The sequence below is a fragment of the Mustelus asterias genome, unplaced genomic scaffold (assembly GCF_964213995.1).
Source record: "Mustelus asterias unplaced genomic scaffold, sMusAst1.hap1.1 HAP1_SCAFFOLD_2806, whole genome shotgun sequence".
Taxonomy (NCBI): domain Eukaryota; kingdom Metazoa; phylum Chordata; class Chondrichthyes; order Carcharhiniformes; family Triakidae; genus Mustelus; species Mustelus asterias.
In genome coordinates, this window is record NW_027592751.1 from 22,145 (window position 1) to 46,228 (window position 24,084).

The 24,084-nt window shown below is 57.2% G+C and overlaps 1 protein-coding gene across 1 annotated transcript; it reads right to left on the reverse strand.

Annotated features, from left to right (window-relative positions):
* Nucleotides 1-275: 275 nt before the first annotated feature.
* On the reverse strand, nt 276-24,080 carry LOC144490043 (myelin-associated glycoprotein-like; the record flags this gene model as incomplete). Its single annotated transcript, XM_078207859.1, has 7 exons — nt 276-907; nt 4,113-4,188; nt 4,866-4,965; nt 9,499-9,783; nt 18,292-18,570; nt 19,653-19,925; nt 23,942-24,080. Coding segments are annotated over 7 exons (1,356 nt in total), but the record flags the coding sequence as incomplete, so codon positions are not given.
* Between the last annotated feature and the right edge of the window lie 4 nt (nt 24,081-24,084).

Genomic DNA, 24,084 nt, shown 5'->3' on the forward strand with positions numbered 1-24,084 from the left:
GGTCTCCCCTCAACCTCCGTCGCTCCAGTGAGAACAAACCGAGTTTCTCCAACCTCTCCTCATAGCTAATGCCCTCCATACCAGGCAACATCCTGGTAAATCTTTTCTGTACCCTCTCCAAAGCCTCCACAGCCTTCTGGTAGTGTGGCGACCAGAACTGTACACAACATTCCACCTCGTGCATTTTGCAAAATGATACTAGGAGGCCATTCAGCCCCCGAACCTTCTTCTATATTTCAGTTGGTTTGGTGGCCCTCATATTTAACAGGCCAGTGACACGTTAACAGATGTTTATTGACATTTGACAGAACTGTGTGTACTCTCAAGTAGGAGCTTGATCAGGACAAGTGCAAATGATTAAACTGCCCTCCCCTCCGGCCGCTGTTCGCCAAGCACTGTAACTTGGAATCCATGTCGCGAATCTTCTCTTGGCAAAGATTAACTAGCAAGCAAGCAACAAAAACTGCATTTGTGTAGCCCCCAGACGGGAGGGAAAATGTTTCCCCAGCGTGCTGCACATTTTTGACCGTGGCTCTGCAGGGGATGTTGGCACAGCTGAGCAGGAGTTGGACAGCGAGGCATAGGGTGGAAGGTAATGTCTTTGAGGAGCGAGGGGGGGCTGGCGGTTTTGGTTGATGGAGGAATGTTGCGCTGATGGGAGGGGCGCGCCATTTCCCCTCGGGATCCATACCGGAATATCCCCTCACGCCGGTGGCTGGTGCGGAGATAGCTGGATGATGGCGTAGTCCGTAGTTTCAGAACTCCACACGGTCCCGTCACTCACGGGCAACTTGGAATAATTGATGTTGCAGTAGAGGATGTTCTCGGACGGCACTTGTTCCGTGTTTCTGGAAGTTGCCGGAAGGTGCTGGTAAGTGTGAGACTCCGACACGGTGTCCTGAATAACCTGGAAGGAGGGGGAAATTGTTCCATTGTAAAGCTCGCTGGGGTGGGTGAGTTCACATCAAATACCGAGACTCGCACTGAGGGACAATCGCACTTCCCAGAATCCCAGTGGGAGACGGGTGCGAACTGGGAGTCCACGAAGCGACAGACATTCACATCACTATTGCTGCCTAAGGAGCCTTGGTGAGTTGCTGCGGTGCATCTTGTAGACGGTACACACGGCTGTCACTGTGCGTCGGGGGTGGAGGGAGTGAGTGTTTGTGGTTAGCGTGTCGATCGAGCGGGGCTGCTTTGTCCTGGATGGTGTTGAGCTTCTCGAGTGTTGTTGGAGCCGCACCCATCCAGGCGAGTGGGGAGTATTCCATCACACTCCTGACTTGTGCCGTGTAGATGGTGGACAGGCTTTGGGGAGTCAGGAGGTGAGTTACTCTCCGCAGGATTCCCAGCCTCTGACCTGCTCTGGGAGCCACAGTATTTATACGGCTGGGTCCAGCTCAGTTTCTGGTCAATGGGAACCCCCAGGATGTTGATAGTGGGGGATTCAGTGATGGGAACCCCCAGGATGTTGATAGTGGGGGATTCAGTGATGGTAACCCCCAGGATGTTGATAGTGGGGGTTTCAGTGATGGTAACCCCCAGGATGTTGATAGTGGGGGTTTCAGTGATGGTAACCCCCAGGATGTTGATAGTGGGGGATTCAGTGATGGGAACCCCCAGGATGTTGATAGTGGGGGATTCAGTGATGGGAACCCCCAGGATGTTGATAGTGGGGGATTCAGTGATGGTAACCCCCAGGATGTTGATAGTGGGGGATTCAGTGATGGTAACCCCCAGGATGTTGATAGTGGGGGTTTCAGTGATGGGAACCCCCAGGATGTTGATAGTGGGGGATTCAGTGATGGGAACCCCCAGGATGTTGATAGTGGGGGGATTCAGTGATGGTGACCCCCAGGATGTTGATAGTGGGGGATTCAGTGATGGTAACCCCCAGGATGTTGATAGTGGGGGTTTCAGTGATGGTGACCCCCAGGATGTTGATAGTGGGGGGATTCAGTGATGGTGACCCCCAGGATGTTGATAGTGGGGGTTTCAGTGATGGTAACCCCCAGGATGTTGATAGTGGGGGTTTCAGTGATGGTGACCCCCAGGATGTTGATAGTGGGGGATTCAGTGATGGTGACCCCCAGGATGTTGATAGTGGGGGATTCAGTGATGGGAACCCCCAGGATGTTGATAGTGGGGGATTCAGTGATGGTAACCCCCAGGATGTTGATAGTGGGGGATTCAGTGATGGTAACCCCCAGGATGTTGAGAGTGTGGGTTTCAGTGATGGTGACCCCCAGGATGTTGATAGTGGGGGATTCAGTGATGGTGACCCCCAGGATGTTGATAGTGGGGGGATTCAGTGATGGTAACCCCAGGATGTTGACAGTGGGGGATTCAGTGATGGTTACACCACTGAATGTTAAGGGGCGGTGGTTAGAGTGTCTCTTATTGGTGATGGTCATTGCCTGGCATGTGTGTGGCATGAATGTTATTTGCCACTTGTCAGCCCGAGCCTGGATATTGTCCAGATCTTGCTGCGTTTATCTTGCTGCGTTTGAACATGGACTGCTTCAGTATCTGAAGCCCTGGCAGGGGAGGAGGGGGGTCTGAATATCACCCACCCCTTACCCGGGAAGAACATCCGAATACAGCACCCCCCCCCCCACTCCCCCACCCCCCACCTCCCAGATTCCATTGGGCTAATTGCCCCCTCTCTCCTGGAGAAGCAAGCTGATTGGTTGACCTCCTGTTTGATCCTGGACTCCATGCGTGTCAGAGTGCGCCTGAGGGGTCAGAGGGCGTTTGGCACTGATCCCCTGTCCACTCCAGCTGATGGAGAAGATCCTGAGGGACAGGATATATGAGCATTTAGAGAGGTTTAGTATGCTCAAGAATACTCAGCATGGCTTTGTCAAGGGCAGATCGTGCCTTACGAGCCTGGTGGAGTTCTTCGAAAATGTGACGAAACACATTGATGAAGGGAAGGTGGTAGATGTGGTTTATATGGATTTTAGCAAGGCGTTCGATAAGGTTCCCCATGCAAGGCTTTGAGAAAAAGTGAGAGGGCATGGGATCTAAGGGGCTGCTGCCCGGTGGATCCAGAACTGGCTTGCCCAAAGGAGGCAGAGAGTGGGCATAGATGGGTCTTTTTCTAAATGGAGGTCGGTCACCAGTGGTGTGCCCCAGGGATCTGTTCTGGGACCCTTGCTGTTTGTCATTTTCATAAATGACCTGGATGAGGAAGTGGAGGGATGGGTTGGTAAGTTTGCCGATGACACGAAGGTTGGTGGGGTTGTGGATAGTCTGGAGGGATGTCAGAAGTTACAGAGGGACATAGATAGGATGCAAGACTGGGCGGAGGGGACTTCAACCCAGATAAATGCGTAGTGGTCCATTTTGGCAGGTCGAATGGAATGAAGGAGTGCAATATAAAGGGAAAGACTCTTAGTACTGTAGAGGATCAGAAGGACCTTGGAGTCCGGGTCCATAGGACTCTAAAATCGGCCCCGCAGGTGGAGGAGGTGGTTAAGAAGGCGTATGGTGTGCTGGCCTTTATCAATCGGGGGATTGAGTTTAGGAGTCCGGGGATAATGATGCAGCTATATAAGACCCTCGTCAGACCCCACTTGGAGTACTGTGCTCAGTTCTGGTCGCCTCATTACAGGAAGGATGAGGAAAAGATTGAAAGGGTGCAGAGAAGATTTACAAGGATGTTGCCTGGATTGAGTGGCATGCCTTATGAGGATAGGCTGAGGGAGCTCGGTCTTTTCTCCTTGGAGAGACGTAGGATGAGAGGAGACCTAATAGAGGTGTATAAGATGTTGAGAGGCATAGATCGGGTGGACTCTCAGAGGCTTTTTCCCAGGGTGGAAATGTCTGCTACGAGAGGACACAGGTTAAAGGTGCTGGGGGGTAGGTACAGGGGAAATGTTAGGGGGAAGTTTTTCACACAGAGGGTGGTGGGTGAGTGGAATCGGCTGCCGTCAGTGGTGGTGGAGGCAAACTCAATGGGGTCTTTTAAGAGACTCCTGGATGTGTACATGGAGCTTAATAGGATGGAGGGTTATAGGTAGGTCTAGAAGGTAGGGATATGTTCGGCACAGCTTGTGGGGCCGAAGGGCCTGTTTTGTGCTGTAGTTTTCGATGTTTCTATTCCCTACCTGTGTCTGAGAGGAATCTCTATCCGAGGGCGGCCGCTCCTGGGGCGATAGCGTCACCTGCGTCGTCACCTTCCTCCTGGAAAAATCCGGAACATGTGCAGACTGAGAAATGGCCACTGTGCGCAAAAAAACCCCCGCACCCCCACGCACCCTATCACTGACTCCCCCCATTTAACCCCCTCCCCATCACTGACTCCCCCCATTTAACCCCCTCCCCATCACTGACTCCCCCCACCCATTCCCCCTCCCACACTCCTATGAACCCCCTCCCCCATCACGAACTTCCCCCCCCCCACACATTTAACCCCCTCCCCCTCCCACACCCCCACGTACCCCCTCCTCCATCACTGACCCCCCCCACACATTTAATCCCCTCCCTCATCACTGTCTCCCCCTCCCACACCCCCATGCACCCTCTCCCCCTCCCCCCCATACCCTCTCCCCCTCCCACATCCCCATATACACACTCTTCCCCCCCCCCTCCCACACCTCCACGTGCCCGCTCCCCCTCGTGCCCAATGGTGGATGGACAGGTACACCAGGCCCCCTCTGCTCCTGCTCCCCCCTCGTTGGGAGTTGCTCCCTCCATGTTATTTCTCCCCATTCCGGATACACACGCAGCGACATTCCCGGTGTTACTGACTCCAGTGTGGAAAACCCTGAGGATTGGCTCCCGCTCTCTGCTCCTGCTCCCCCATCCCCATCATGGGCCCGGCCTTTGACCCCAGTGGTGACCTGGTCAAAGGTCTTTACCTGGCACCAACCAGCCAACACGTTGTCCCGGTAATGGCCGCTGCGACAAAAGCTCCACAAAGCCCCCCGATTAATCCAATCCACAGCAACTCCATCCAACCTACAAGAAAGAAGTGGCAGGGACAGCCACTGACACGTTAGCGGGTATAGAATCGAGGAGGAGGCCATTCGGCCTTCGAGTCCTGCTCTGCCATTCAGTGTTCATGGCTGTTCATCAAATTCAATCTCCTGCTGAGTAAGTTTATTTATTAGTGTCACAAGTAGCCTTACATTAACACTGCAATGAAGTTACTGTGAAAATCCCCCAGTTGCCCCACACTGGCGCGGGTTCGGATACACGAGGGCAATTTAGCACGGCCAATGCACCCTCACCAGCACGTCTTTCAGACTGTGGGAGGAAACCCACGCAGACACGGGGAGAATGTGCAGACTCCACACAGACAGTGACCCGAGGCCGGGAATCGAATCCGGGTCCCTGGCGCAGTGAGGCAGCAGTGCTAACCACTGTGTCACCAAGCGGCCCCCCCCTTCTCCCCCCCCCCTTCTCCCCCCTCCCCTTCTCCCCCCTCCCCTTCTCCCCCCTCCCCTTCTCCCCCCCCCCTTCTCCCCCCTCCCCTTCTCCCCCCTCCCCTTCTCCCCCCCCCCCTTCTCCCCCCCCCCTTCTCCCCCCCCCCTTCTCCCCCCCCCCTTCTCCCCCCCCCCTTCTCCCCCCCCCTTCTCCCCCCCCCTTCTCCCCCCCCCTTCTCCCCCCCCCTTCTCCCCCCCCCTTCTCCCCCCCCCCTTCTCCCCCCCCCCTTCTCCCCCCCCTTCTCTCCCCCCCCTTCTCTCCCCCCCCTTCTCTCCCCCCCCTTCTCTCCCCCCCCTTCTCTCCCCCCCCTTCTCTCCCCCCCCCTTCTCTCCCCCCCCCTTCTCTCCCCCCCCTTCTCTCCCCCCCCTTCTCTCCCCCCCCCTTCTCTCCCCCCCCTTCTCTCCCCCCCCTTCTCTCCCCCCCCTTCTCTCCCCCCCCTTCTCTCCCCCCCCTTCTCTCCCCCCCCTTCTCTCCCCCCCCTTCTCTCCCCCCCCTTCTCTCCCCCCCCCTTCTCTCCCCCCCTTCTCTCCCCCCCCCCTTCTCTCCCCCCCCCCTTCTCTCCCCCCCCCCTTCTCTCCCCCCCCTTCTCTCCCCCCCTTCTCTCCCCCCCCCCTTCTCTCCCCCCCCTTCTCTCCCCCCCCCTTCTCTCCCCCCCCTTCTCTCCCCCCCCCTTCTCTCCCCCCCCTTCTCTCCCCCCCCTTCTCTCCCCCCCCCTTCTCTCCCCCCCCTTCTCTCCCCCCCCTTCTCTCCCCCCCCCTTCTCTCCCCCCCCCCCTTCTCTCCCCCCCCTTCTCTCCCCCCCCCGTCTCTCCCCCCCCCGTCTCCCCTCCCTCCCCGTCTCCCCCCCCCCCCCATATCCTTTGATCCCCTTCACCTCGAGCGATATCTAATTTCTTCTTGAAAACATTCAACATTTTGTCCTCAGCTACTTTCTGTGGGAGTGAATTCCACACATTCACCACCCTCTGGGTGAAGAAATTTCTCCTCACCTCAGTTCTAAAAGGTTTGCCCCTTATCCTCAAACTCTGACCCCTAGTTCTGGACTCCCCCCACCATTGGGAACATTCTTTCTGAATCTACCCTGTCTCACCCTGTGTGAATTTTATAAGTTTCTATGAGATCCCCTCTCACTCTCCAGTGAATATAGAGTCGGAAAGGTTTACAGCATGGAAACAGGCCCTTCGGCCCAACTTGTCCATGCCGTCCTTTTTTTTAAACCCCTAAGCTAATCCCAATTGCCCACATGTGGCCCATATCCCTCTATACCCATTGTACCCATGTAACTGTCTCGACGCTTTTTAAAAGACAAAATTGTACCCGCCTCTACTACTACCTCTGGCAGCTCGTTCCAGACACTCACCACCCTCTGTGTGAAAAAACTGCCCCTCTGGACACTTTTGTATCTCTCCCCTCTCACCTTAAACCTATGTCCTCTAGTTTTAGACTCCCCTACCTTTGGGAAAAGATATTGACTATCTAGCTGATCTGTGCCCCTCATTATTTTATAGACCTCTATAAGGTCACCCCTCAGCCTCCTATGCTCCAGGGAAAAAAGTCCCATTCTACCCAGCCTCTCCGTATAACTCAAACCATCAAGTCCCGGTAGCATCCTAGTAAATCTCTTCTGCACTCTTTCTAGTTTAATAATATCCTTTCTATAATAGGGTGACCAGATCTGCACACAGTATTCCAAGTGTGGCCGTACCAATGTCTTGTACAACTTCAACAAGACGTCCCAACTCCTGTATTCAATGTTCTGACCGATGAAACCAAGCATGCCGAATGCCTTCTTCACCACTCTGCCCACCTGTGACTCCACTTTCAAGGAGCTATGAACATGTACCCCTAGATCTCTTTGTTCTGTAACTCTCCCCAACGCCCTACCATTAACTGAGTAAGTCCTGCCCTGGTTCAATCTACCAAAATGCATCACCTCGCATTTGTCTAAATTAAACTCCATCTGCCATTCGTCAGCCCACTGGCCCAATTGATCAAGATCCCGCTGCAATCCGAGATCGCCTTCACTGTCCACTATGCCACCAATCTTTGTGTTATTTGCAAACTTACTAACCATGCCTCCTATATTCTCATCCAAATCATTAATATAAATGACAAATAACAGTGGGCCCAGCACTGATCCTTGAGGCACACCGCTGGTCACAGGCCTCCAGTTTGAAAAACAACCCTCTACAACCACCCTCTGGCTTCTGTCAAGAAGCCAATTTTGTATCCATTTAGATACCTCACCCTGGATCCCGTGAGATTTAACCTTTTGTAACAACCTACCATGCGGTACCTTGTCAAAGGCCTTGCTAAAGTCCATGTAGACAACATCGACTGCACTGCCCTCATCTACCTTCTTGGTTACCCCTTCAAAAAACTCAATTAATTTGTGAGACATGATTTTCCACTCAACTGTCCCTAATCAGTCCTAATATAATCCTAACCGATAAAGTCTCTCCTCGTATGACAGAGCTGCCATCCCAGGAATCAGCCTGGTAAACCTTCGCTGCGCTCCCTCCATAGCAAGGACATCCTTCCTCAGATAAGGAGACCAAAACTGCACACAATACTCCAGGTGTGGCCTCACTGAGGCTCTGTAAAAATGCATTCTTCACAGCCAGCATTGCATTAGAATCTGTCCCATTCACTGGATCACTGAACACCAGCAAGAATCCAATCAGCATCACCCTGTGCTGTACCTGTCCTGGGAGTGTTTGATGGGGGACAGTGTAGAGGGAGTTTTACTCTGTATCTAACCCCGTGCTGTACCTGTCCTGGGAGTGTTTGATGGGGACAGTGTAGAGGGAGCTTTACTCTGTATCTAACCCTGTGCTGTACCTGTCCTGGGAGTGTTTGATGGGGACAGTGTAGAGGGAGCTTTACTCTGTATCTAACCCCGTGCTGTACCTGTCCTGGGAGTGTTTGATGGGGACAGTGTAGAGGGAGCTTTACTCTGTATCTAACCCCGTGCTGTACCTGTCCTGGGAGTGTTTGATGGGGACAGTGTAGAGGGAGCTTTACTCTGTATCTAACCCCGTGCTGTACCTGTCCTGGGAGTGTTTGATGGGGACAGTGTAGAGGGAGGTTTACTCTGTATCTTACCCCGTGCTGTACCTGTCCTGGGAGTGTTTGATGGGGTCAGTGTAGAGGGAGCTTTACTCTGTATCTAACCCCGTGCTGTACCTGTCCTGGGAGTGTTTGATGGGGACAGTGTAGAGGGAGCTTTACTCTGTATCTAACCCCGTGCTGTACCTGTCCTGGGAGTGTTTGATGGGGGACAGTGTAGAGGGAGCTTTACTCTGTATCTAACCCCGTGCTGTACCTGTCCTGGGAGTGTTTGATGGGGTCAGTGTAGAGGGAGCTTTACTCTGTATCTAACCCCGTGCTGTACCTGTCCTGGGAGTGTTTGATGGGGGACAGTGTAGAGGGAGCTTTACTCTGTATCTAACTCCGTGCTGTACCTGTCCTGGGAGTGTTTGATGGGGACAGTGTAGAGGGAGGTTTACTCTGTATCTAACCCCTTGCTGTACCTGTCCTGGGAGTGTTTGACGGGGACAGTGTAGAGGGAGCTTTACTCTGTATCTAACCCCTTGCTGTACCTGTCCTGGGAGTGTTTGATGGGGGACAGTGTAGAGGGAGCTTTACTCTGTATCTAACCCCGTGCTGTACCTGTCCTGGGAGTGTTTGATGGGGACAGTGTAGAGGGAGCTTTACTCTGTATCTAACCCTGTGCTGTACCTGTCCTGGGAGTGTTTGATGGGGACAGTGTAGAGGGAGCTTTACTCTGTATCTAACCCCGTGCTGTACCTGTCCTGGGAGTGTTTGATGGGGACAGTGTAGAGGGAGCTTTACTCTGTATCTAACCCCTTGCTGTACCTGTCCTGGGAGTGTTTGATGGGGGCAGTGTAGAGGGAGGTTTACTCTGTATCTAACCCCGTGCTGTACCTGTCCTGGGAGTGTTTGATGGGGACAGTGTAGAGGGAGGTTTACTCTGTATCTAACCCCGTGCTGTACCTGTCCTGGGAGTGTTTGATGGGGAAGGGGGGTTTGCACGTTCTCTTACCTTTGTCATACAGGCGGAAGTTTAAGCGTGTGTCGCCGTGGCGATTGCTCCCGACACACGCAGCTTTGAACTCTTCGTGACTCCTTTTGACGGTCAGGATGCTCCTGGCTTCATGACCCCTGACCTCTGTTGCCACTTTGACCCCTGACCCCGCATGGTCTTCTCCAATGACTCTGTCTTCGAGGACCCAGGAGATCTTGGCCGCCGGGTTACCCGTGACGACGCAGACGCACTCGACCTCCGCTGTTCCCGTGCACTTTGACTGGGCCATGACCTCTGCTCCATCTGCCATGAGATCATTCGCATTAACATCCTGGGGGTCACCATCACTGAATCCCCCACTATCAACATCCTGGGGGTCACCGTCACTGAATCCCCCACTATCAACATCCTGGGGGTTACCATCACTGAATCCCCCACTATCAACATCCTGGGGGTTACCATCACTGAATCCCCCACTATCAACATCCTGGGGGTTACCATCACTGAATCCCCCCACTATCAACATCCTGGGGGTTACCATCACTGAATCCCCCCACTATCAACATCCTGGGGGTTCCCATCACTGAATCCCCCACTATCAACATCCTGGGGGTTACCATCACTGAATCCCCCACTATCAACATCCTGGGGGTTACCATCACTGAATCCCCCACTATCAACATCCTGGGGGTTACCATCACTGAATCCCCCCACTATCAACATCCTGGGGGTCACCGTCACTGAATCCCCCACTATCAACATCCTGGGGGTTACCATCACTGAATCCCCCACTATCAACATCCTGGGGGTTACCATCACTGAATCCCCCCACTATCAACATCCTGGGGGTTACCATCACTGAATCCCCCCACTATCAGCATCCTGGGGGTCCCCATCACTGAATCCCCCCACTATCAACATCCTGGGGGTCACCATTGACCAGAAACTGAGCTGGACCCAGCCGTATAAATACTGTGGCTCCCAGAGCAGGTCAGAGGCTGGGAATCCTGCGGAGAGTAACTCACCTCCTGACTCCCCAAAGCCTGTCCACCATCTACAAGGCACAAGTCAGGAGTGTGATGGAATACTCCCCACTCGCCTGGATGGGTGCGGCTCCAACAACACTCGAGAAGCTCAACACCATCCAGGACAAAGCAGCCCCGCTCGATCGACACCGGATCCAGAAGGTGACAGAGGTTCAGGGAAGGGAATTCCTGATGCTTCACTGGAGCGTAAATCAGGCAAAAAAAAAAGACCCCCAGTCACATGAAGAGATACCAGGGAGAGGCGATCCCAAACTCTCTGAGATCTGGTCATAATCAGTTCTTAAAGGAGGAGAGAGATAGACGGAGTGAGAGAGGTCAAGAGGTCAGGGAAGGAATTCCAGAGTTCAGGGCCCCCCAGGCAGCTGAAGGCACGGCCGCCAATGGTGGACCGATGGGAATCGGGGGATGCTCAAGAGGCCGGAATTGGAGGAACGCAGAGAGCTCAGGGGTTTAGGGGCTGGAGGAGGTTACAGAGATAGGGAGGGGTTTAGGGGCTGGAGGAGGTTACAGAGATAGGGAGTGGGTGTAGGGGCTGGAGGGGGTTACAGAGATAGGGAGGAGTGTAGGGGCTGGAGGAGGTTACAGAGATAGGGAGGGGGTGTAGGGGCTGGAGGAGGTTACAGAGATAGGGAGGGGTGTAGGGGCTGGTGGAGGTTACAGAGATAGGGAGGGGTGTAGGGGCTGGAGGAAGTTACAGAGATAGGGAGGGGTTTAGGGGCTGGAGGAAGTTACAGAGATAGGGAGGGGGTGTAGGAGCTGGAGGAGGTTACAGAGATAGGGAGGGGTGTAGGGGGCTGGAGGAGGTTACAGAGATAGGGAGGGGGTGTAGGAGCTGGAGGAGGTTACAGAGATAGGGAGGGGTGTAGGGGCTGGAGGACGTTACAGAGATAGGGAGGGGTGCAGGGGCTGGAGGAGGTTAGAGATAGGGAGGGGTGTTGGTGCTGGAGGAAGTTACAGAGATGGGGACGGTGAGTGGGGTCTGTGTGAATTGTGAGGGAGGTCGCAGTGGTTTCGATGGGTTTGTTGCGGGCAGTTGGGCAGTGGGTTTGTTGCGGGCAGTTGGGCAGTGGGTTTGTTGCGGGCAGTTGGGCAGTGGGTTTGTTTTGGGCAGTTGGGCAGTGGGTTTGATGCGGGCAGTTGGGCAGTGGGTTTGTTTTGGGCAGTTGGGCAGTGGGTTTGATGCGGGCAGTTGGGCAGTGGGTTTGATGCGGGCAGTTGGGCAGTGGGTTTGATGCGGGCAGTTGGGCAGTGGGTTTGATGCGGGCCGTTGGGCAGTGGGTTTGTTTTGGGCAGTTGGGCAGTGGGTTTGATGCGGGCAGTTGGGCAGTGGGTTTGATGCGGGCAGTTGGGCAGTGGGTTTGATGCGGGCAGTTGGGCAGTGGGTTTGTTTTGGGCAGTTGGGCAGTGGGTTTGATGCGGGCAGTTGGGCAGTGGGTTTGATGCGGGCAGTTGGGCAGTGGGTTTGATGCGGGCAGTTGGGCAGTGGGTTTGATGCGGGCAGTTGGGCAGTGGGTTTGTTTTGGGCAGTTGGGCAGTGGGTTTGTTTTGGGCAGTTGGGCAGTGGGTTTGATGCGGGCAGTTGGGCAGTGGGTTTGTTGCGGGCAGTTGGGCAGTGGGTTTGTTTTGGGCAGTTGGGCAGTGGGTTTGTTGCGGGCAGTTGGGCAGTGGGTTTGTTTTGGGCAGTTGGGCAGTGGGTTTGATGCGGGCAGTTGGGCAGTGGGTTTGTTTTGGGCAGTTGGGCAGTGGGTTTGTTTTGGGCAGTTGGGCAGTGGGTTTGTTGCGGGCAGTTGGGCAGTGGGTTTGTTGCGGGCAGTGGGTTTGTTGCGGGCAGTTGGGCAGTGGGTTTGTTGCGGGCAGTGGGTTTGTTGCGGGCAGTTGGGCAGTGGGTTTGTTTTGGGCAGTTGGGCAGTGGGTTTGTTGCGGGCAGTTGGGCAGTGTGTTTGTTTTGGGCAGTTGGGCAGTGGGTTTGTTTTGGGCAGTTGGGCAGTGGGTTTGTTTTGGGCAGTTGGGCAGTGGGTTTGATGCGGGCAGTTGGGCAGTGGGTTTGTTTTGGGCATTTGGGCAGTGGGTTTGATGCGGGCAGTTGGGCAGTGGGTTTGTTGCCGGCAGTTGGGCAGTGGGTTTGATGCGGGCAGTTGGGCAGTGGGTTTGTTGCGGGCAGTTGGGCAGTGGGTTTGTTTTGGGCAGTTGGGCAGTGGGTTTGATGCGGGCAGTTGGGCAGTGGGTTTGTTGCGGGTAGTTGGGCAGTGGGTTTGTTTTGGGCAGTTGGGCAGTGGGTTTGATGCGGGCAGTTGGGGAGTGGGTTTGATGCGGGCAGTTGGGCAGTGGGTTTGTTGCGGGCAGTTGGGCAGTGGGTTTGTTGCGGGCAGTTGGGCAGTGGGTTTGTTGCGGGCAGTTGGGCAGTGGGTTTGATGCGGGCAGTTGGGCAGTGGGTTTGTTGCGGGCAGTTGGGCAGTGGGTTTGATGCGGGCAGTTGGGCAGTGGGTTTGTTTTGGGCAGTTGGGCAGTGGGTTTGATGCGGGCAGTTGGGCAGTGGCTTTGTTGCGGGCAGTTGGGCAGTGGGTTTGTTGCGGGCAGTTGGGCAGTGGGTTTGTTTTGGGCAGTTGGGCAGTGGGTTTGTTTTGGGCAGTTGGGCAGTGGGTTTGATGCGGGCAGTTGGGCAGTGGGTTTGTTGCGGGCAGTTGGGCAGTGGGTTTGTTTTGGGCAGTTGGGCAGTGGGTTTGATGCGGGCAGTTGGGCAGTGGGTTTGTTGCGGGCAGTTGGGCAGTGGGTTTGATGCGGGCAGTTGGGCAGTGGGTTTGTTTTGGGCAGTTGGGGAGTGGGTTTGATGCGGGCAGTTGGGCAGTGGGTTTGTTTTGGGCAGTTGGGCAGTGGGTTTGATGCGGGCAGTTGGGCAGTGGGTTTGATGCGGGCAGTTGGGCAGTGGGTTTGTTTTGGGCAGTTGGGCAGTGGGTTTGTTTTGGGCAGTTGGGCAGTGGGTTTGATGCGGGCAGTTGGGCAGTGGGTTTGTTTTGGGCAGTTGGGCAGTGGGTTTGTTTTGGGCAGTTGGGCAGTGGGTTTGATGCGGGCAGTTGGGCAGTGGGTTTGTTTTGGGCAGTTGGGCAGTGGGTTTGATGCGGGCAGTTGGGCAGTGGGTTTGTTTTGGGCAGTTGGGCAGTGGGTTTGTTTTGGGCAGTTGGGCAGTGTGTTTGTTTTGGGCAGTTGGGCAGTGGGTTTGATGCGGGCAGTTGGGCAGTGGGTTTGTTTTGGGCAGTTGGGCAGTGTGTTTGTTTTGGGCAGTTGGGCAGTGGGTTTGATGCGGGCAGTTGGGCAGTGGGTTTGTTGCGGGCAGTTGGGCAGTGGGTTTGTTTTGGGCAGTTGGGCAGTGGGTTTGTTTTGGGCAGTTGGGCAATGGGTTTGTTTTGGGCAGTTGGGCAGTGGGTTTGTTTTGGGCAGTTGGGCAGTGGGTTTGATGCGGGCAGTTGGGCAGTGGGTTTGTTGCGGGCAGTTGGGCAGTGGGTTTGTTTTGGGCAGTTGGGCAGTGGGTTTGTTTTGGGCAGTTGGGCAGTGGGTTTGATGCGGGCAGTTGGGCAGTGGGTTTGATGCGGGCAGTTGGGCAGTGGGTTTGTTTTGGGCAGTTGGGCAGTGGGTTTGTTGCGGGCAGTTGGGCAGTGGGTTTGATGCGGGCAGTTGGGCAGTGGGTTTGATGCGGGCAGTTGGGCAGTGGGTTTGTTTTGGGCAGTTGGGCAGTGGGTTTGATGCGGGCAGTTGGGCAGTGGGTTTGATGCGGGCCGTTGGGCAGTGGGTTTGTTTTGGGCAGTTGGGCAGTGGGTTTGTTTTGTGCAGTTGGGCAGTGGGTTTGTTTTGGGCAGTTGGGCAGTGGGTTTGTTTTGGGCAGTTGGGCAGTGGGTTTGATGCGGGCAGTTGGGCAGTGGGTTTGATGCGGGCAGTTGGGGAGTGGGTTTGTTGCGGGCAGTTGGGCAGTGGGTTTGATGCGGGCAGTTGGGCAGTGGGTTTGACGCGGGCAGTTGGGCAGTGGGTTTGATGCGGGCAGTTGGGCAGTGGGTTTGATGCGGGCAGTTGGGCAGTGGGTTTGTTTTGGGCAGTTGGGCAGTGGGTTTGTTTTGGGCAGTTGGGCAGTGGGTTTGATGCGGGCAGTTGGGCAGTGGGTTTGTTGCGGGCAGTTGGGCAGTGGGTTTGTTGCGGGCAGTTGGGCAGTGGGTTTGTTTTGGGCAGTTGGGCAGTGGGTTTGATGCGGGCAGTTGGGCAGTGGGTTTGTTGCGGGCAGTTGGGCAGTGGGTTTGTTTTGGGCAGTTGGGCAGTGGGTTTGATGCGGGCAGTTGGGCAGTGGGTTTGTTTTGGGCAGTTGGGCAGTGGGTTTGTTTTGGGCAGTTGGGCAGTGGGTTTGTTGCGGGCAGTTGGGCAGTGGGTTTGTTTTGGGCAGTTGGGCAGTGGGTTTGATGCGGGCAGTTGGGCAGTGGGTTTGTTTTGGGCAGTTGGGCAGTGGGTTTGTTTTGGGCAGTTGGGCAGTGGGTTTGTTGCGGGCAGTTGGGCAGTGGGTTTGTTTTGGGCAGTTGGGCAGTGGGTTTGATGCGGGCAGTTGGGCAGTGGGTTTGTTTTGGGCAGTTGGGCAGTGGGTTTGTTTTGGGCAGTTGGGCAGTGGGTTTGATGCGGGCAGTTGGGCAGTGGGTTTGTTGCGGGCAGTTGGGCAGTGGGTTTGTTGCGGGCAGTTGGGCAGTGGGTTTGTTTTGGGCAGTTGGGCAGTGGGTTTGATGCGGGCAGTTGGGCAGTGGGTTTGTTTTGGGCAGTTGGGCAGTGGGTCTGTTTTGGGCAGTGGGTTTGATGCGGGCAGTTGGGCAGTGGGTTTGTTTTGGGCAGTTGGGCAGTGGGTTTGTTGCGGGCAGTTGGGCAGTGGGTTTGTTTTGTGCAGTTGGGCAGTGGGTTTGATGCGGGCAGTTGGGCAGTGGGTTTGTTTTGGGCAGTTGGGCAGTGGGTTTGATGCGGGCAGTTGGGCAGTGGGTTTGATGCGGGCAGTTGGGCAGTGGGTTTGTTTTGGGCAGTTGGGCAGTGGGTTTGATGCGGGCAGTTGGGCAGTGGGTTTGTTGCGGGCAGTTGGGCAGTGGGTTTGTTTTGGGCAGTTGGGCAGTGGGTTTGTTTTGGGCAGTTGGGCAGTGGGTTTGTTTTGGGCAGTTGGGCAGTGGGTTTGTTTTGGGCAGTTGGGCAGTGGGTTTGTTTTGGGCAGTTGGGCAGTGGGTTTGATGCGGGCAGTTGGGCAGTGGGTTTGATGCGGGCAGTTGGGCAGTGGGTTTGTTTTGGGCAGTTGGGCAGTGGGTTTGATGCGGGCAGTTGGGCAGTGGGTTTGTTGCGGGCAGTTGGGCAGTGGGTTTGATGCGGGCAGTTGGGCAGTGGGTTTGTTGCGGGCAGTTGGGCAGTGGGTTTGTTTTGGGCAGTTGGGCAGTGGGTTTGATGCGGGCAGTTGGGCAGTGGGTTTGATGCGGGCAGTTGGGCAGTGGGTTTGTTGCGGGCAGTGGGTTTGTTGCGGGCAGTTGGGCAGTGGGTTTGTTGCGGGCAGTGGGTTTGTTGCGGGCAGTTGGGCAGTGGGTTTGTTTTGGGCAGTTGGGCAGTGGGTTTGTTGCGGGCAGTTGGGCAGTGGGTTTGTTTTGGGCAGTTGGGCAGTGGGTTTGTTGCGGGCAGTGGGTTTGATGCGGGCAGTTGGGCAGTGGGTTTGTTTTGGGCAGTTGGGCAGTGGGTTTGTTTTGGGCAGTTGGGCAGTGGGTTTGTTGCGGGCAGTTGGGCAGTGGGTTTGTTTTGGGCAGTTGGGCAGTGGGTTTGATGCGGGCAGTTGGGCAGTGGGTTTGTTTTGGGCAGTTGGGCAGTGGGTTTGATGCGGGCAGTTGGGCAGTGGGTTTGATGCGGGCAGTTGGGCAGTGGGTTTGTTGCGGGCAGTTGGGCAGTGGGTTTGTTGCGGGCAGTTGGGCAGTGGGTTTGTTGCGGGCAGTTGGGCAGTGGGTTTGATGCGGGCAGTTGGGCAGTGGGTTTGTTGCGGGCAGTTGGGCAGTGGGTTTGATGCGGGCAGTTGGGCAGTGGGTTTGTTTTGGGCAGTTGGGCAGTGGGTTTGTTGCGGGCAGTTGGGCAGTGGGTTTGATGCGGGCAGTTGGGCAGTGGGTTTGTTGCGGGCAGTTGGGCAGTGGGTTTGATGCGGGCAGTTGGGCAGTGGCTTTGTTGCGGGCAGTTGGGCAGTGGGTTTGTTGCGGGCAGTTGGGCAGTGGGTTTGTTTTGGGCAGTTGGGCAGTGGGTTTGATGCGGGCAGTTGGGCAGTGGGTTTGTTTTGGGCAGTTGGGCAGTGGGTTTGATGCGGGCAGTTGGGCAGTGGGTTTGATGCGGGCAGTTGGGCAGTGGGTTTGTTTTGGGCAGTTGGGCAGTGGGTTTGTTTTGGGCAGTTGGGCAGTGGGTTTGATGCGGGCAGTTGGGCAGTGGGTTTGTTTTGGGCAGTTGGGGAGTGGGTTTGATGCGGGCAGTTGGGCAGTGGGTTTGTTTTGGGCAGTTGGGCAGTGGGTTTGTTGCGGGCAGTTGGGCAGTGGGTTTGTTTTGGGCAGTTGGGCAGTGGGTTTGTTGCGGGCAGTTGGGCAGTGGGTTTGTTGCGGGCAGTTGGGCAGTGGGTTTGTTTTGGGCAGTTGGGCAGTGGGTTTGTTTTGGGCAGTTGGGCAGTGGGTTTGATGCGGGCAGTTGGGCAGTGGGTTTGTTTTGGGCAGTTGGGCAGTGGGTTTGATGCGGGCAGTTGGACAGTGGGTTTGTTTTGGGCAGTTGGGCAGTGGGTTTGTTTTGGGCAGTTGGGCAGTGTGTTTGTTTTGGGCAGTTGGGCAGTGGGTTTGATGCGGGCAGTTGGGCAGTGGGTTTGTTTTGGGCAGTTGGGCAGTGTGTTTGTTTTGGGCAGTTGGGCAGTGGGTTTGATGCGGGCAGTTGGGCAGTGGGTTTGTTTTGGGCAGTTGGGCAGTGGGTTTGTTTTGGGCAGTTGGGCAGTGGGTTTGTTTTGGGCAGTTGGGCAGTGGGTTTGATGCGGGCAGTTGGGCAGTGGGTTTGTTGCGGGCAGTTGGGCAGTGGGTTTGTTTTGGGCAGTTGGGCAGTGGGTTTGTTTTGGGCAGTTGGGCAGTGGGTTTGTTTTGGGCAGTTGGGCAGTGGGTTTGTTGCGGGCAGTTGGGCAGTGGGTTTGTTGCGGGCAGTTGGGCAGTGGGTTTGTTTTGGGCAGTTGGGCAGTGGGTTTGATGCGGGCAGTTGGGCAGTGGGTTTGTTGCGAGCAGTTGGGCAGTGGGTTTGTTTTGGGCAGTTGGGCAGTGGGTTTGTTGCGGGCAGTTGGGCAGTGGGTTTGATGCGGGCAGTTGGGCAGTGGGTTTGATGCGGGTAGTTGGGCAGTGGGTTTGTTTTGGGCAGTTGGGCAGTGGGTTTGATGCGGGCAGTTGGGCAGTGGGTTTGTTTTGGGCAGTTGGGCAGTGGGTTTGTTTTGGGCAGTTGGGCAGTGGGTTTGTTTTGGGCAGTTGGGCAGTGGGTTTGTTTTGGGCAGTTGGGCAGTGGGTTTGTTTTGGGCAGTTGGGCAGTGGGTTTGTTGCGGGCAGTTGGGCAGTGGGTTTGTTTTGGGCAGTTGGGCAGTGGGTTTGTTTTGGGCAGTTGGGCAGTGGGTTTGATGCGGGCAGTTGGGCAATGCGCTGTATTGAATGGGGTGAGGAAATGGGTTTGAGGGTTTCTGTTCCACCTTGCCCATGTGCGAGAATCCCACCTCCCTGACACTTACACTCGACGTTGATCTGCCAGAGAGCAGAGTGGTTGGCACCCAGTGCATTCTCCGCTCTGCAGTAATAACCCACGTTATCCTGACCCCGTGTGACTGTCCCCAGGGGTAGAGACACGCTGCTCGTCACAAACTCTGTCCCATTGTCCACGCCGACACGGAACCAGCTGTAGTTGGTGGGTGGTGGGTTACTCCGACAGAAACAGCTCAGCGTAATGTTGTCTCCCTCTCTGATCCCGTGTCGCCATCCACTCACCTTCACTGCCACCTCCTTGGGAGAATCTGCAAGGAACAGACATTGTTCACTCAGTATTACACACCTAGACACCTCCCCTCCCAGGCCAGGACTGTGCAGAGTGCTCCGAGTGTGGTCTAACTGAGCGATATGGAGACCGGAACTGTGCACAGTGCTCCGACTGTGGGTCTAACCGAGGAATATGGAGACTGGAACTGTGCACAGTGCTCCGACTGTGGGTCTAACCGAGGAATATGGAGACTGGAACTGTGCACAGTGCCCCAAGTGTGGTCTAACCGAGGGATATGGAGACTGGAACTGTGCACAGTGCTCCGAGTGTGGGTCTAACCGAGGGATATGGAAACTGGAACTGTGCACAGTGCTCCGAGTGTGGGTCTAACCGAGGGATATGAAGACTGGAACTGTGCACAGTGCTCCCAGTGTGGGTCGAACCGAGGGATATGGAGTCCGGAACTGTGCACAGTGCTCCCAGTGTGGTCTAACTGAGGGATAGGGAGACTGGAACTGTGCACAGTGCTCTGAGTGTGGGTCTAACCGAAGGATATGGAGACCGGAACTGTGCACAGTGCCCCAAGTGTGGTCTAACCGAGGGATATGGAGACTGGAACTGTGCACAGTGCCCCAAGTGTGGTCTAACCGAGGGATATGGAGACTGGAACTGTGCACAGTGCTCCGAGTGTGGGTCTAACCGAGGGATATGGAGACCGGAACTGTGCACAGTGTTCCGAGTGTGGGTCTAACCGAGGGATATGGAGACTGGAACTGTGCACAGTGCTCCGAGTGTGGGTCTAACCGAGGGATATGGACACCGGAACTGTGCACAGTGCTCCGAGTGTGGGTCTAACTGAGGGATATGGAGACTGGAACTGTGCACAGTGCTCCGAGTGTGGGTCTAACTGAGGGATATGGAGACTGGAACTGTGCACAGTGCTCCGAGTGTGGGTCTAACCGAGGGATATGGAGACTGGAACTGTGCACAGTGCTCCGAGTGTGGGTCTAACCGAGGGATATGGAGACTGGAACTGTGCACAGTGCTCCGAGTGTGGGTCTAACTGAGGGATATTGAGACTGGAACTGTGCACAGTGCTCCTAATTGCGAGTTGCTCACATTCTAAGGTGATGTTGGTTGTCGTGGTAGCTGTCCCGTGTTTGTTGCTCGCGTTACATCGATATTCTCCCGCGTGTTGGTATGTCAGAGCAGGAAGCAGCAGCCACAGCTCATTCGAGTGTTTGGAACTGTTCAGTATCGCTCCGTTTCGGATCCAGGTTAGGTTCGAAGCTGGGAGGCTCCGTACAGAGCACCGCAATGCTGCCCCACTCCCCTCACGCACACTGTCCGAGCTTCTGTCCTCACCGGAGATCAACAGCAACCGAGGAGCGTCTGAGGACAGGGAGGTCTCCGGTTACATAGAACATAGAACAGTACAGCACAGAACAGGCCCTTCGGCCCACGATGTTGTGCCGAGCTTCATCTGAAACCAAGATCAAGCTATCCCACTCCCTATCATCCTGGTGTGCTCCATGTGCCTATCCAATAACCGCTTAAATGTTCCTAAAGTGTCTGACTCCACTATCACTGCAGGCAGTCCATTCCACACCCCAACCACTCTCTGCGTAAAGAACCTACCTCTGATATCCTTCCTGTTTCTCCCACCACGAACCCTATAGTTATGCCCCCTTGTAATAGCTCCATCCACCCGAGGAAATAATCTTTGAACGTTCACTCTATCTATCCCCTTCATCATTTTATAAACCTCTATTAAGTCTCCCCTCAGCCTCCTCCGCTCCAGAGCGAACAGCCCTAGCTCCCTCAACCTTTCCTCATATGACCTACCCTCCAAACCAGGCAGCATCCTGGTAAATCTCCTCTGCACTCTTTCCAGCGCTTCCACATCCTTCTTATAGTGAGGTGACCAGAACTGCACACAATATTCCAAATGTGGTCTCACCAAGGTCCTGTACAGTTGCAGCATAACCCCACGGCTCTTAAACTCCAACCCCCTGTTAATAAAAGCTAACAACTCTCAATATCCGAGATCTCGGCAATTCCCCAAATTCCACAATTCCGGCCTCTCGAGCATTTCCCACCCCCCGATTCCCATCGCTCCGCCTTTAGCGTCCAACGCTGCCTGGGGGACGGGGATGGGAGTAAACTCTGGAATCCCCTCCCTAAACCTGCACATATCTCCCTATCCCCACCCCCTCCCTCTGTTCATCCCACTCTCTCCCTCCTGTCTTTTTGAGGCGGGGGGGCGGCGGGGGGTGAGGTGGCGGGGGGGTGAGGGGGACGGGGGGGGCGGGGCGGTTGTGGGGGACAGGGGGTTGAGGGGGGGGGGATTGAGGGAGCCGGGGAGAGGGTGGGGGAGGGGGGGAGTGACGGAGGCGGGGAGGGGATGGGGGAGTGAGGGAGGCGGGGAGGGGATGGAGGAGTGAGGGAGGAGGGGATGGGGGAGTGAGGGAGGCGGGGAGGGGATGGGGGAGTGAGGGAGGAGGGGAGGGGATGGGGGAGTGAGGGAGGAGGGGAGGGGATGGGGGAGTGAGGGAGGAGGGGAGGGGATGGAGGAGTGAGGGAGAAGGGGAGGGATGGGAGAGTGAGGGAGGAGGGGAGGGGATGGAGGAGTGAGGGAGGAGGGGATGGGGGAGTGAGGGAGGAGGGGATGGGGGAGTGAGGGAGGAGGGGATGGAGGAGTGAGGGAGGAGGGGAGAGGATGGAGGAGTGAGGGAGGTGGGGAGGGGATGGAGGAGCGAGGGAGGCGGGGAGGGGATGGAGGAGCGAGGGAGGAGGGGATGGGGGAGTGAGGGAGGTGGGGAGGGGATGGGGGAGTGAGGGAGGAGGTGATGGGGGAGTGAGGGAGGAGGGGCGGGGATGGAGGAGTGAGGGAGGAGGGGATGGGGGAGTGAGGGAGGAGGGGAGGGGATGGAGGAGTGAGGGAGGAGGGGATGGGGGAGTGAGGGAGGCGGGGAGGGGATGGAGGAGTGAGGGAGGAGGGGATGGGGGAGTGGAGGGAGGAGGGGGAGGGGATGGGGGAGTGAGGGGGGGAGGCGATGGGGGAGTGAGGGAAGTGGGGAGGGGATGGGGGAGTGAGGGAGGAAGGGATGGAGGAGTGAGGGAGGAGGGGAGGGGATGGGGGAGTGAGGGAGGAAGGGATGGGGGAGTGAGGTAGGAGGGGATGGGGATGGAGGAGTGAGGGAGGCGGGGAGGGGATGGAGGAGTGAGGGAGGCTGGGAGGGGATGGGGGAGTGAGGGGGGGAGGCGATGGGGGAGTGAGGGAGGGGATGGGGGAGTGAGGGAAGTGGGGAGGGGATGGGGGAGTGAGGGAGGAAGGGATGGAGGAGTGAGGGAGGAGGGGAGAGGATGGGGGAGTGAGGGAGGCGGGGAGGGGATGGGGGAGTGAGGGAGGCGGGGAGGGGATGGAGGAGTGAGGGAGGCGGGGAGGGGATGGAGGAGTGAGGGAGGCGGGGGAGGGGATGGGGGAGTGAGGGAGGGGATGGGGAGGGGATGGGGGAGTGAGGGAGGGGATGGGGGAGTGTGGGAGGGGATGGGGAGGGGATGGGGGAGTGTGGGAGGGGATGGGGAGTGGATGGGGAGTGAGGGAGGCGGGGAGGGGATGGAGGAGTGAGGGAGGAGGGGAGGGGATGGGGGAGTGAGGGAGTGGATGGGGAGGGGTTGGGGGAGTGAGGGAGACGGGGAGGGGATGGGGGGAGTGAGGGAGACGGGGAGGGGATGGGGGAGTGAGGGAGGAGGGGAGGGGATGGGGGAGTGAGGGAGGGGATGGGGAGGGGTTGGGGGAGTGAGGGAGGGGATGGGGGAGTTGGGGAGGGGATGGAGGAGTGAGGGAGGAGGGGAGGGGAGGGGATGGGGGAGTGAGGGAGGGGATGGGGAGGGGATGGGGAGTGTGGGAGGGGATGGGGAGGGGATGGGGGAGTGTGGGAGGGATGGGGAGTGGATGGGGGAGTGAGGGAGACGGGGAGGGGATGGGGGAGTGAGGGAGGAGGGGAGGGGATGGGGGAGTGAGGGAGTGGATGGGGAGGGGTTGGGGGAGTGAGGGAGACGGGGAGGGGATGGGGGAGTGAGGGAGGAGGGGAGGGGATGGGGAGTGAGGGAGTGGATGGGGAGGGGTTGGGGGAGTGAGGGAGACGGGGAGGGGATGGGGGAGTGAGGGAGGGGATGGGGAGGGGTTGGGGGAGTGAGGGAGACGGGGAGGGGATGGGGGAGTGAGGGAGGAGGGGAGGGGATGGGGGAGGGGATGGGGAGGGGATGGGGGAGTGAGGGAGGCGGGAGGGGGTGTGTGGGGGAGTGAGGGAGGCGGGAGGGGGTGTGTGGGGAGTGAGGGAGGGGATGGGGGATGGGGGAGTGAGGGAGGCGGGAGGGGGTGTGTGGGGGAGTGAGGGAGGCGGGAGGGGGTATGTGGGGGAGTGAGGGAGGCGGGGAGGGGATGGGGGAGTGAGGGAGACGGGGAGGGGATGGGGGAGTGAGGGAGACGGGGAGGGGATGGAGGAGTGAGGGAGGAGGGGAGGGGATGGGGGAGTGAGGGAGGGGATGGGGAGGGGATGGGGGAGTGAGGGAGGCGGGAGGGGGTGTGTGGGGGAGTGAGGGAGGGGGTGTGTGGGGAGTGAGGGAGGGGATGGGGGAGGGGATGGGGAGTGAGGGAGGCGGGAGGGGGTGTGTGGGGGAGTGAGGGAGGGGATGGGGGAGGGGATGGGGAGTGAGGGAGGCGGGAGGGGGTGTGTGGGGAGTGAGGGAGGCGGGAGGGGTGTGTGGTTGAGTTAGGGAGGCGGGGAGGGGATGGGGGAGTGAGGGAGACGGGGAGGGGATGGGGGAGTGAGGGAGACGGGGAGGGGATGGGGGAGTGGGAGGGAGGCGGGGAGGGGATGGGGGAGTGAGGAGGGGGGGGAGGGGGGAGGGGATGGGGGAGTGGTGGAGGGGATGGAAGAGTGAGGGAGGGGATCGGGGGAGGGGATGGGGGAGTGAGGGAGGGGATGGGGGAGGGGATGGGGAGTGAGGGAGGCGGGAGGGGGTGTGTGGGGGAGTGAGGGAGGCGGGGAGGGGGTGTGTGGGGAGTGAGGGAGGCGGGAGGGGGTGTGTGGGGGAGTGAGGGAGGGGGTGTGTGGGGGAGTGAGGGAGGCGGGAGGGGGTGTGTGGGGGAAGTGAGGGAGACGGGAGGGGGTGTGTGGGGGAGTGAGGGGAGGGGGTGTGTGGGTGCGGGATGAAGGGAGGCGGGCGTTCTGATGGAGGGTTCAGTGAATGAATCTGTGAACAGGGAGATATTTCCAGATGTGACAGTGATTCTGGGCTGTTTCTCTCGGCTCAGTCCCTGAGGTGGGAGTCATTCTGTCGCTGAGATTAAACTAGGGAGAATTTCCTTACACCATATCTCCAAATGCAAATCCCCTTACACTGTATCTCCAAATGCAAATCTCCTCGCAATGAGACGTGACGCCATTTGACTTCACACACGAGGACGTTTTCTCCTGATGCTGGAAGCTGGGAAATGAAGGTCAGGTGGCTGGTAAAACAAGCAAGGCCGCGTTCCGTGTCC